The sequence below is a fragment of the Moschus berezovskii genome, chromosome 3, assembly GCF_049115385.1.
Source record: "Moschus berezovskii isolate FMDL1 chromosome 3, NW_MosBer_1.0, whole genome shotgun sequence".
Lineage (NCBI taxonomy): Eukaryota > Metazoa > Chordata > Mammalia > Artiodactyla > Moschidae > Moschus > Moschus berezovskii.
Window position 1 is genome coordinate 86,486,483 of NC_142462.1, and position 13,100 is coordinate 86,499,582.

Below are 13,100 nucleotides of genomic sequence, written 5' to 3' on the forward strand. Positions count from 1 at the left end.
GCCTCTCATGCCACTAAGGAGAAGCCGGGCTCCACCACCCTCACCATTTACTTAGTTGTTGATTACCTTTATACATATGTAGGAGTCTCAGAAATGATAACCTGCACTCCTGTGGAAAACAACTTTAGAATTTAGTATTTATGTGCAATTCCTTTTGCCTTTAGTCTTACAGACACCATTCTTTCCCAAAGTTACTTGGGTTAGCATCTTTCAGATGGGGTCAGTATCCCTTTCAGAGAAGCTGCTTCATACATTACAAAAATATTTATTTATTTATTTTTGGCTGAGCTAGGCCTTTGTTTCTGCCTTCAGGCATTCTCTAGTTGCGGAGATCGGGGGCGAATTTTTAGTTGTGTTGCATGGGCTTCTCATTGCAGTGGCTTCTGTTGTTGTAGAGCACAGGCTCTAGGTGTGTGGGTTCAGTAGTTGTGGGGCACGGGTTTAGTTGTTCTGCAGCATGTGGAATATTCCCAGACCAGGGGTTGAACTCGTTTCTCCTGCACTGGCAGGATTCTTAACCCCTGGACCACTAGGGAAGCCCTTATACATTTTTAATATAGTTAGATTCTTGCATCACATTCTTTATTCCATTCTGATTTTATAAAATCACGTGTGTAAAAGTTTCTTGGGGGTATTCAGGAGAACACGATCCCTGGTTGATCCTCTAGCTAGACCCAGGCGATGGGAGACTCCTCACCCTTTCCTCTATCCTTGTAATGTATGCTCTGCCTACCATCCCCACAGCGAGAATTGTTTTCAACAACATCTTCCTCTCAACACCTTGAGAGAGGAAGGTGCTTTTGAGACCATCTGGACAGTGTATGTGATTGAACCCATTTAAGGTGTTTGTATAAATGTTTAAGATTCTGGCAAAGTGGACGTGAAAATATACTGGTCTTGTGGCTGCCCAGGACAAGTCTTGTAACTTTCCTTGCTTATTAAACCTCCTACCTACCAGTCTGAAGTGACCTGCCTCTTTCTTCCATCTCTCCTTGCTCTGTGTATACAGAGACTAGATTGTGAACAAAGATCCACTCAAAGTATTAGGACAGACCAATGGATATTAATGTGACAAAGTAGGAGACATTTATTGATACAGTTTCAGATTTCACAGTGCAACTAATCTTTAAGAAACTACAATTTGTTGAATGTTGGTGTGTTTCCAAGAATAATATTCACATTTATTTGAAAAGGCAATTAAACAGCTATTTGTATAAGACTGGGTTTCTCATACTTCAATCAAAACACCATACTGCAATGCAGTGAACGCAGCAGATGTGAGAATCTGGCTGCTGTCTTCAATTCAATTAAGCTAGATAGTAAAGAGATTTGCAACAATTTAAAAGGATGCTTTGCTTCTCATAAACTTTTACTGCTCTGAAGAATATTACTTTTTTACAAAAAATGTTAACATGTTTTTATTATGTTAAAATGCATATTTAAACATTTTCTGTTTTTATGTCCAATATGGTAACTATCAATAAACATAATACACATAAAATTTATGGAAGACTCCAAAGAGTCTTTGATATATTTTAAGAATGAAAATGGGTCTTTTTGTTTTTCTCTTTTTGGTCATGGCGACACTTGTGGGATCTTAATTTCCGGACCAGGGATTGAACCTGGGCACTCTGATGTGAGAGTGCAGAGTCCTAACCACTGGACCCTCAGGGAATCCCCTGTAAATAGGTCCTAAGTCCAAAAAGTTTCAGAACTGCTGCTCTAGAGCAATTTATCTGAGTTTGACTTTGTTTACAATTCATCAGAGTCCATACACTATGAAGATACATGTTAACTTGTAGATTTTAGGCCAACAGAGATGCAAATCATTTCTACCCACTAGGAAAGATAATCTACATCATTTTATAGGACACCAGTCAGCTTTGTATCCAATCTAGCCATCTTACTCTGTTTTCTGAAAGAGTTACAAATACCCAGTTTCTCGAAAAGCTTCTCCAAACTAGCTTTATCATATCATTGGTTACTGTTAATTAAAATGGATAAATCTCTTACGTGTTCATTATATATTTGAATAAGTGTTATGTTTTGAGTTTCAGATTATGCTTTGACAGACCCTTAGAACACGTATACATGCTATGTGTATATATACATACACTATACGTACATATGTATATACTACATACACATATATATACGTATATGTATATTTCACAGGATGGCACACCAGATTCTCTATTCTGCATCTAGCTCTTTCCATTTAATACTGGTACATGCACTCACTTGACAATCTTGTCTTCTTTTATTTATGCACATCACTTTGCATTTCACCCAAGCCTACGTTAATAACGGGAAACACACCAACAAAAAGGTCGCATTTTCCTCTTTGGACTCGCAAGCAAAAGGTTCCCGCTGTCCTGCCTTGTTTCTGGACATCCATTCTGGAACACAGCCCACACACCACGTGACAACAGCGTGTCTCACGTAACAGTTGTTGCCCGCGCTACAACTCTTCCGCCAGTTTCCAACATGGCCACTAGGCGCCCTCAATGCCGCAGCCCCGGGCCCTTTTCCGCTTCGGGGCCCACTTCTGCTCCTCAGCGAGACCGCCCGAGAAGCCCGGGGGCAGTAGGGGCGGTACCCGGGTCCAGTCGGCTCCAGCGCAGTCCAGCGCAGCTCCACCGCGGGGGCGAACAAGCCCGGACCGGAAGTTTTCCGGGCGCGCTAGCGGCCGGGGCCGTTACTGCAGAGCACCGGAAGTGGCCATAGGCCAGCGTCCGGGCCGCGCCCGCAGTGAGTGAGCTTTCCTCCGGCCGGCGACGCCATGGAGCCCGGGGCGGCCGAGCTGTACGATCAGGCCCTGCTGGGCATCTTGCAGCACGTGGGCAACGTTCAGGACTTTCTGCGTGTGCTTTTCGGCTTCCTCTACCGCAAAACGGACTTCTACCGCCTGCTGCGCCACCCGTCGGACCGCATGGGCTTTCCCCCGGGGGCCGCGCAGGCGCTGGTGCTGCAGGTAATGCGCGGCGGGGCGGGAAGCTCTGGGTGAGGTGGGGAAAGATCGTGGGAGCCACGACCCCCGCGAGCCCACTCCCGTAGTCCCCGACTCTCTGGGAGCTCAGGCTCCTGCGAGCCCGCCGCTTCCTCCGCTGCCGACCTCAGTTCATCCTCTGGCGCTTTCCCCGACCCGCCTCCTGCGGCCGCGGCTTCTGCCGAGATGCTGGTCTGTTATCAGTTTACTTCTGTGCGAGAGATGCCGGCTCTAGAGCAGCCTGGTCCGATAGGGTGCATTTGGATATCAGAAGCTTAGGGCCTCGGTCAGCTCCAGCAGCGCGTAACCCTTCGAGTGACAGGGCCGGCCAGTCAGAGAATGAAAACAGTGCAGGCTAGACTGAGGAAGGGGCGGCGGCAGCCCGGACACCTGCACACCCCAGAACTGCAACTATTGGACGAGGGGGAGGCTGTGTGATGGGTGTCATTCTCTTATTTGAACTGTGACTTTTCACGTCAAAGACAGTCAGAGTATAATAGTACTTAATAAGTTTACATATGAGCATATATCTGTGCATCCCAGGTTAAGCTTATGTTGGAGGCTATCATTCACTGAAGTTGACGGGGTATTTGAAATGAGTTCACAGTCTCAGCCGCCGCAGGCATTGGAGATATACTGGTTATGCGGATGGTTAAATAACGGTTTCTCTGCTTGGGACACTTACGCTATATTTAAAGAGATGAAATACGGTAGCAGGGACCTTTGCCTGTTACCTGACAGAGCCATTGGAAGGAATGGAATAGAAATGATCTTTTGGAAATGAAGACAAGTTTTGTAGAGTAGGTGGAATTTTGATGGGATCAAAGGAGGATATTCAGTCAAGCATTGAGCCAGGAACCTGAGAAGGTAGAAATGCTGGCGATACCTCTCACTGTCATCTAGCACTTTACAGTTTATGAAGTGATTTCAAAGGTTCACCTCGTGAAGTCTTGCTACTCGCTTCAGGTTGGTCCGATATTACTTTCCTAAGTGCCTGCCTGAAGAAACAAAAGCTTAGAATGTTTGAATAACTACCAGAGATAATATGGTCAAATGAAGAGTGAGGTTGGTATTCATTTTGAAAACTTAAGGCTGTTCCTCATCCTTGTAGTGGTTAAGTACCATTCAAGTGATCAGAGAACTGTGTGTCAGAGATGGTTTTTAGCAAATCCTTTGGCAAATTAATAATTTCACGGAAGTCTGTGAAATAGATAAGGTTGAATTTTATGTGGCAAATGAGGGTGCCAGTTCAAGCAGATCAGGTGGTTTGAGCTCTATGACCTCATCATAGAGCTAGAGCTCTAAACTTCATTTTTCCAATTCCATATCTTTCTGTTCTGTTATTTAACCAGTCCATTGTAGAGTGGCAACACTTTTGTCTAGGGTGATCTTTTGCAGAAAAAAGAAAGGAACATTTACTGAGCACCTAGTATGTACTAGCTGTTATGTAATTTTTTTTCTAGGTTGTCATTTGTTCCTAACCTGAAAAGGTTGATCTTTCTCCTTGTTTTACAGGTGAACAGACAGAGGTAATTCATGAATCTGGTAACAGTATGTAAGACACCTACTATGTTTTAGACACTCTCAAAGGTTAAGACTTGGTGAACAGGTTAATAAAGTGGAGGTGGGGAACAAGGCAGAGAGAGGGGTGGGATGGGCCAGAGGTGACCCAAGGTTTCAGACCAGGGCACTGTAATATCCGTAATACATTCACTGTACTGTCACCTGAGTATAGGGGAAGAAGCTTAGTTTTAGACAAGTTGAATTGGAGATTGCAGACAAAAAGTCTCTGTCCATAGGCTGTTGAATTGTGGGACTGAATCTCATGGGAGGTAGAAGAATCTGAGTGGTTTGAAGGAAAGGAGCTGAAGGTGGAGGAGCAGGCCAGAGAGAAGGTGCCTTTGGAGGGAAGGTCCCCAGAGAAGAAACTGGAGAACCTAGGGGCTGTGGGAGTGGGAGGGGGATGGAGGGAAGTGGGCAGGGCAGTAAGTTCCTTGGAAACGAGAAGGGTCAATTTCTAACAGGTAGTTAAGAGGAGTGTAGTGTTTTTTGAAAGTGGTTCTCAATCGTCAGCATTGCTCAAGGAACTTTAAAAGGGCAGATCAGTTCAGTTCAGTTCAGTCGCTCAGTCGTGTCCGACTCTCCGCGACCCCATGAATCACAGCACGCCAGGCCTCCCTGTCCATCACCAACTCCCGGAGTTCACTCAAACTCATGTCCACAGAGTCCGTGATGCCATCCAGCCATCTCATTCTCCGTCGTCCCCTTCTCCTCCCGCCCCCAACCTTTCCCAGCATCAGAGTCTTTTATCCCCTGGTTATTTTGGTTGAGTAGATCAGGGTAAATCCTGGGGACATGTTCTTTTATTCACAGAGGCATTGGGCAGTGGGGTGCTTGGGGGTCTCTTCAGAACTCAGGCAAAGAGAGTTTGGATGGGAGTATTGTAGTGCTGCATTCTGGAACTCCTGATTTCCCCTGATATTTTGGGGTATGGGATGTTTGTGTGGTTTAAACCTTCTTCAGCTTTTCCCCCCAGTTCTAAAGGCTTGCACAGCCTGGCTGTACAGTTTGAAGGACCTTCAGCAGGAAAGATGCATGTGGAAATTGTATTACACTCCCTTATTTATTAGTATATTTTAAGAAAACAGTAATTTAGACTGACATTTTGTTCATTTCAGTTGAACCTGTGTTTATTCTGGAGTTCAGTTTGGGAAGCCTGCTTAAAAGGTTCCCCCCCACCCCACCACCCCATGAGAGTTAGGAAAACAAGCTCTTTTTGCTCCTCCCTGTGCTTCTTGGGGAGTCTTGGGAGAATCACTCTCCTCTCTGTCAGTTGAGAAGGTTGATTGGAGGTCAGGGACACGTCTTCCAGCTCCGCAATCCAGGATTCTGAAATGAGTGCTGAGGTCAGCGGCGATGTGAGAGGTGAAGCAGGTGTCATCTTAGAGGAGGCGGGGGTGCTGAGTAAGCAAGGGCAGTGGGGGCCACGGTTTCATCAGGAGTATGAGGCCTGGGGTCCAAGCGAGGTCCCCAGCGTTTGGAGAGAGCCCTTGCCGTTATTTCTTTTCTGGAGTTAAGATGGTGTGGTGTGTCAGGAAGACGATCGGCTCTGAGGGCAGTGGGTCTGGTGTCTGGTGTCATCGACATAGGTGTGAGAGGTGTGAGTCGGGCTCAGGTTCTCTGGAGAAGCAGAGATAGGTACTGTTTCTAGTTTTTAACCTTAGGATTTCCCTTGCCTTCCTCTGCCTACATTTCCTTTCAGTGTTTAGTGTGCTTCCTGTATAATTTTTTGCTTTCTTCTTTCATTGGCAGGATCTTGGGCAAGTTACGCTCTGAGTGTAGTTTTCCCTCTTCTTTGAAACATCAGTGCTGTCTTCCTAACAGCATTGTCCCGAGGGTCGTGAGAGAATGTTTATAAAAACACTGACATTGTAACTTCTCTTGTTCTGTCTTCTGGCCCAGTGCACACAGCAGTTATTTAGCCCTTGTCTGCATTCTGCTGCTGCTGCTGCTGAGTCACTTCAGTCGTGTCCGACTCTGTGTGACCCCATAGACGGCAGCCCACCAGGCTCCCCCGTCTCTGGGATTCTCCAGGCAAGAACACTGGAGTGGGTTGCCATTTCCTTCTCCAGTGTGTGAAAGTGAAAAGTGACAGTGAAGTCACTCGGACTCCTACACACTTTATTTTGTTAAGACTACTTTTTAGAGTAGTTTTAGGTTCAGAACAAAATTGAGGGTAAAGTACAGCGATTTCTCGTTTACCCCCTGCCACCCCTACCCCTACAGCTTCCCCTGTTGTCAATATCCCCCACCAGAGTGGTGCATTTCTTACAATGGATGGACCTGCACTGACATATCATAGTCACCCAAACCCAGACTTTACTTTGGAGATCATTCTTAGTGTTGTTCACTTTATGGGCTTTGGACAAATGTATGATGACATGTATCCCTCATTATGACATCACACAGAGTATTTTCACTGCCCTAAAAAAATCCTGTGTAGTCTTACCTGTTGATTCCTTCCTCCCCTCAACCTCTGGCAGTGACTGGTCTTTTTGTTGTCTCTAAAGTTTTGCCTTTTCCACAGTGTCATATAGTTGGAATCACACATTGTGTAGCATTTTCAAATTGGCTTCTTTTACTGATATGCATTTAAATAACCTCCATGTCTCTTCATGGCTGATAGCTCATTCTTTTTATGGCAGAATAATATTCCATTGTCTGGATTTACCAGTTTGTTTATCCCATCATTTATTGAAGGATATCTTGGTTGCTTCCAAGTTTTGGCTATTATGAATAAAGTTGCTATAAACATCCGTGTACAGGTTTTTGTTGGTACATGTTTTCAACTTCTTTGGGTAAATACCAAGGAGCATGGTTGCTGGATTGAATGTAAGGGTCTCCTCCCACCCACTTTTCAAGGTGGATCTTCTGGCTTTCCTGTCTTCAGCTTCCATAAGAGATGTTTCTTGATGAACCCACCTCTTGGCGCTGTGACGTTTCCTCCTGTCATCCCTCTGGAAGAGGTACCTTTCATTCAAGGTCTGATTCAGACCCCCTTCTTCTAAGAGATGTCCTTAGCTCTCTCTCACCAGAATGCTTGTTTGCACCCACATTCCGATGGCATCACACGTATCTATCACAGCCTCTCCTGTCAGACTTGTCACTTATGGGTCTGTCCTGGCCACACTTCAGGGTCATGTGCACCCTTGAATAGTGCATGCAAAATGCTGCTTTCCTGTGCACTTTTTGGATGGACAGTTGCAGCACCTTTTTGGGTGTGACTGTGTCCCAGGGAAGATTAATGACTGATCCACGTGCCAGAAAATTGAGTTCTTCAAGGGTGGGAGCTGTCATTGGATTTTTGGTGCTCCTGGCAAGTTGTAGGCACATTGTGACTATCTTTTGAATTCCCAGGGTAAGACTTGCACTGTCCCTCCTCCCATGCAGTGTAGGAAAATAGCAGCAGTCCAGTGAGCCGGCCTGTATTGTGGATTGAAATTCAGCTAATTCCCCATCTTCCCTTTTTGCATCTGAGTTGTTGGTGCCTTTATAGCTCTCAGCACCAGACAATGGGTTCTGGGTCTGTAGAAGTAATGACGGATGAGACCATTTAGTTATGCATCCTTTTGACGTAATTGTTGGGCTCATAGACGTGTAAATATTGTGAGCCTTGGCTTGTAAGAGTTTCACATTTTCATTGATTTTGGAACTCCCCTGTTAAAGATTGTTTTCCTAGTGGCTTTTGGTGAAGCTGAAGTGCATTTCCATTTTGCCAGTGGGAAGATTTTCTTATCTATTGCTTTCTCATTCTTTTTTTTTTAAACCAGATTTTGCTATATTTCTACAGAATGTGTGATACAGTACTGGCAGATGAACTCAACACTGAATTGCTGTTTGATTTTAGGTATTCAAAACCTTTGACCACATGGCCCGTCAGGATGATGAAAAGAGGAGAAAAGAGCTGGAGGAGAAAATCAGGAGGAAGGAAGAAGAGGAGGCCACGGTGGTGGCAGCTGCCACAGCGGAGCAGGAGCCAGTCCCAGCCCCAGTTCAGGAGGTGGAGGTAGACTCCACCACAGACTCAGGTGGGCCTCAGGAGCCCCTAGGCCCACAGGGCGCCCTGCCGAAAGTGGCTGTTGACTCTGGGGAGGCAGAGCCACCAGGAGCAGATGCTGGCGCTGCTGAAGTCCCCAAGGAACCACCAGCTCTTCCCAAGTAAGAATTTCTACTTGGCTGCTTCTTTCTTTTTCTTTCCCCCCATCATGGTTTATTACGAGATACTGAGTATAGTTCCTTGTGCCATACAGTAGGATCTTGTTGTTCATCCATTTTATACATAGTAGTATGTGTCTGATAATTTAAACTTATAACTTATCTTCCCTTTTCTCTTTGTTAACTGTAAGTTTGTTTTCTGTGTCTGTGGGTCTGTTTCTGCTCCGTGTATAAGTTCATTTGTATCTTTTTTAGGTTTCACATTTGAGTGATATATTTGTTTTTTTCTCTGTCTGGCTTACCTCACTTGGTACAATAATCTCTAGGTCTATCCGTGTTGCTGAAGATGGCACTATTTCCTTCTTTTTTTTTTTAATAGCCCAATAGCATTCCAGTGCGTGTGTGTGTGTGTATCACATCTTCTTTATCCACTCATCTGTTGATGGACACATATTGCTATCATATCTTGGCTATTGTAAACTGGGGTGCATATGTCTCTTCAGATTAGAATTTTCTCTGGGTGTATGCTCTGGATATAGGAGTGGTATTGCTCGATTTTGTGGTAACTCTATTTTTAGTTTTTTAAGAAACCTGCATGGTGGCTGTTCCAATTTACATTTTCACCAACAGTGTAGGAGGCTGGCCTTTTCTCTACATCCTCTCCAGCATGCATTGTTTGTAGGGTTTTTAGTGATGGCCATTCTGACCAGTGTGAGGTGATACTTCATGGCAGTTTTGATTTGCATTTGTCTAATAGTGATTTGATCATCTTTTCATGTGCCTGTTGGCCATCTGTATGTCTTCTTTGGAGAAATGTCTGTTTAGGTCTCCTGTCCATTTTTTGTTTCGGTTCTTTGTTTTTTTGTTACTGAGTTGTATATTATTTGTATATTTTGAAATCTATAGGTCAACTAGTTCAATCTTCTTCCTTTTTCTCTCTGTAAGGTAAGGTAATAGTCTGCCCACAGTCATACAGCCAGTTAAGAGCTTGAGCCAAAGTTAGAGCACTGGGTTCATAGAGTTAATGCTTTCCCATGAGACCTGCTTATCCGTGTGGAAGTTTCTCCTCAGAGTCTTGATTCTTTTCTTCCCCTGCAGAAGTAAGTGCTGAGATGCAGGCCTACGATCCTCTTGGTCTGATGGACACGTGAAGAGGTTGTCTGATATGGGGGACTGTGGACCCAGAGCTCCCCCCAAAGTCTGCCATTTAGTAAATGTATTATCTTGGGCAAGCAGGGTCACTTTTCTGTGTCTCAGTTTTCGCCCTTGCAATGCAAAGGTGGTAATTACAGCACCTGCCTCGCTGGCTGTCGTGACTATTGAATGAGCCAAGGATCATACAGCTACTGAGTGGGAGGGCTTCAGTCAGGCCCTGTGTTGGTACTTGTCTTCACTTCTCAGAGGTTCCGTTTGCTGGTGCTTCCCTGCCCTCGTTTGGGTGAGAAGAGCTGTTACCTCCTTGTGTATGAGCTGAGGCAGTGTCTGAAAGAGCATGCCGCTTCTGGCCTGTTTCTGTTTTTAGGCAAATCTGCTTTCTTCTCTCTTTAATAGGACCACTCCCTCCCCTCTCCTGGGCTGCCTCTCCTGCCTCATCCCTTCTAACTTCCCTTCCCTTCTGTTCTTCCCTCTCCTCGCACTCTGCCTGTGACCTTTTCTGGGGAAAATGAAATTTTTTGGAGACAGGTTGGGGCAAGACAGCAGTCTGAAAGCCTGAGGTCGATTGCATGGAGGATCAGTGCCCGTAACTACCATGTGTTCAAGAAGGGGTTAACTATGTGTGAGAAAAGCCTGGAAGGAAACATTATGAGTGGAATTGTGAGTGGTTTTCATTGCCTTTGTTCTTCCTTACTGTATTTTCTAATTTTTCTACAGTGAGTTGTATACTTCGGTTTACTAATTTTTGGCATTCTTTTTATAATGTCTAAAAACTCTATTAAAAGAGGGGCTTTGTTTTTGATTCATGAGTAATAGATTAGAATAGCTGCCTTGTTGTTTTGCAGAGACCCTATTCTTAGACCAGTGAGTTGTGTTCTGGGTTAGTATCAGTGTTGGTTTTGTGAATCCTACCCTGGTGTAAGTATAGACTGAAGACTTGGGTGTGTTCCAGAAAACCTTAGACTGATGCTACAGGCTCAGTGGTTCCAGAGACTGAACCTTCTTGGCCTTCAGGTACTTGCTGATTTTCTCTGAGCAAAATAAGAAATTGTGGTCCAGATCTCTAGCTCGCTCTGAAAGGCACTGCTGGGGCAGCTCTGAAATGGAACATGAAAGCCATCCTTGTCCCCCAAGTCCCTCCAGTCAGTGCCCAGAATCACTTACCCTGTGAACTGTAGATCTGGAAAGTGAAAGAAAGTGAAAGTCGCTCAGTGGTGTCCGACTCTTTGTGACCCCATGGGCCTGCCAGGCTCCTCTGTCCATGGAATTCTCCAGGCCAGAATACTGAGTGGGTAGCCGTTCCCTTCTCCAGGGAATCTTCTCAACCCAGGGATCGAACCCAGGTCTCCCGCATTGCAGGCAGATTCTTTACCATCTGAGCCATCAAGGAAGCCCCTGTAGATCTAGGGATTCTGTTAATTAAATAACCTAAGACAGTTACTCTTTAGGTAGCCACACAGAAGCACTGCCTTTCTTGGGCACCCTGTCCAAAAACTAGTTAACTGGAGTCTGATTTCCAGTTTAAGATGACTGATTTCTGATTCCTCCTGCTTGCTACCCGTTTGCTGGTGGTTCTGCCCAATTTTGGGTAGTGGTGATGGCAACTTCTCTCAATCTACAGGCAAATCATTCTTTGGAGTCAACTCCTTGTCCCCAGCCTGCCAACCACGGGTTAAAGTTTTTGCAGTGTACATTTTCACTTATACATAAAATAATGTACAGATTTTTAACACGTAAATCCACATGCCACCTCAGTGCTTAAGGTGCCCAGTTTTATTCCTTAGAGAAGAGAGAATTTGGGCACACATTTCCTTGTCCATACAAGATAGCTTTGAGAACATGCTTACTTTCTGCAGAGGAGCTTCACAGTATATGAAGTGTCACAGCTTCACAGTGTCTGAGGTGAAGATACTGTAAAAAGTGCTGCTTAGAGTCCCAGTGTTTCTATTGTACTTGACCCAGCGAACTGTGCTCAAAGGACTTTTAGGGATACTGCTGGGAAACTTTCAGAAATGCTGATGGCATTACTGTTGCTGTGGAAGGAGAGGGATGCAAAACCAGTAGCATCAACATCCTAATCGTTACATCGGACACCTCTCAGAGCAGCTGGTGGATGGGGTTTGCCTGTGTCTGGTCCCACTTTGGTGGCTATAGGTCCTGCAGTTTTGCTCTGGATCTGCAGGTGTCGCTGTAGGCAAAACAGTGATAACGGCACTTGCTGGTGCTGGAGTGCTGACAAAGATGTCCGAAAGGCTGTACTACCTCTGGCTTTTGCCTTTATAAAATCATGAACAGAATTTTTTAAGAAGAAGAAAAAGGAAAGAAAGCATTATTGGCCCTTCCACAATGTAACCTTGAACTGTGCAGGTTCACCTATACATGGATTTTTTTCAGTAGCAAATACTACAGTGCTACAGAATTCCTGAGTCCCTCCTGAGCTACCCATCTTCCTGCACAGGGAAGCAGACAGAAAAGCCTCATGAGAAGCGGGGTGTCATGGAACTGCTTGATGTGTTGACCTGTCTGGTAAAGTCCTGGTAGAAAAAGGGTGTGTTAGAAAGCTGCTCAGTGCTTCTCTTATTTTGGGTGGCATGGCCTTTGTGTTCAGTTATTCCAAGGATCCAGATGCTTCTTGGGAAGGGGATGGTGTAATTTGGAAGAGAAGTTTCAGATTTCCGATAGTATCCTCAGCAGATGTTTCATCTTCATCACGCCTGGTGCGTTTGCCCCAAGCACAGCACGTTCTTCCGTGATTTTGTCCACTCGGCAAGGTCTTGCAGTACTTCTGTTCTGCTGCCTGCCACAGGTAATCGCGTCTCCGTGGAGCGTGTGTTTCATCTTACTATTGGTTTATGATTGGTTCTCACATCTTTCAGCATTGGACAGAGACTTACTCAGCCTGTCTCTGGTCCTAGCTCCATGTTAGGTGAGTGTCCGATGCGTCTGAGTTCATTCCTTAGTGCCTCTCCTTTGGTTCTGCTAACCCACAACCTGTGACATCTCTGCCTGAGAGATGTAGAGGGCATCTCTGCGTGGGCTGTCACAAGAGCAGAAAGGTGAAGTTTTCTGCTGGAGCATCCTCCCTGCGTGCAGTCACGCTGCCTGAGAGCTGGCTTCCTGGGTTTGTCTCTAAACAGGGTCCTTCCTTTGTTGGTCCCTGCTTTTTCAGGTGCCCATTGCAGGAGGCCCTTTGATAGAGTCACGTGGACATATCGGAATGCCACCCCAAGTACCCGCCCTG

The 13,100-nt window shown here is 45.4% G+C and overlaps 1 protein-coding gene across 1 annotated transcript in view; it reads left to right on the top strand.

The window, feature by feature from the left end:
• Positions 1–2,556: 2,556 nt before the first annotated feature.
• NUDCD3 (NudC domain containing 3) overlaps positions 2,557–13,100 on the top strand; it is a 68,806-nt gene continuing 58,262 nt past the window's right edge. The window contains exons 1-2 of the mRNA XM_055421102.2: positions 2,557–2,974; positions 8,397–8,707. Of these exons, the coding sequence (XP_055277077.1) occupies positions 2,783–2,974; positions 8,397–8,707 (503 nt within the window). The 5' untranslated portion in view covers positions 2,557–2,782. The remainder of the gene's footprint in view (positions 2,975–8,396; positions 8,708–13,100) is intronic.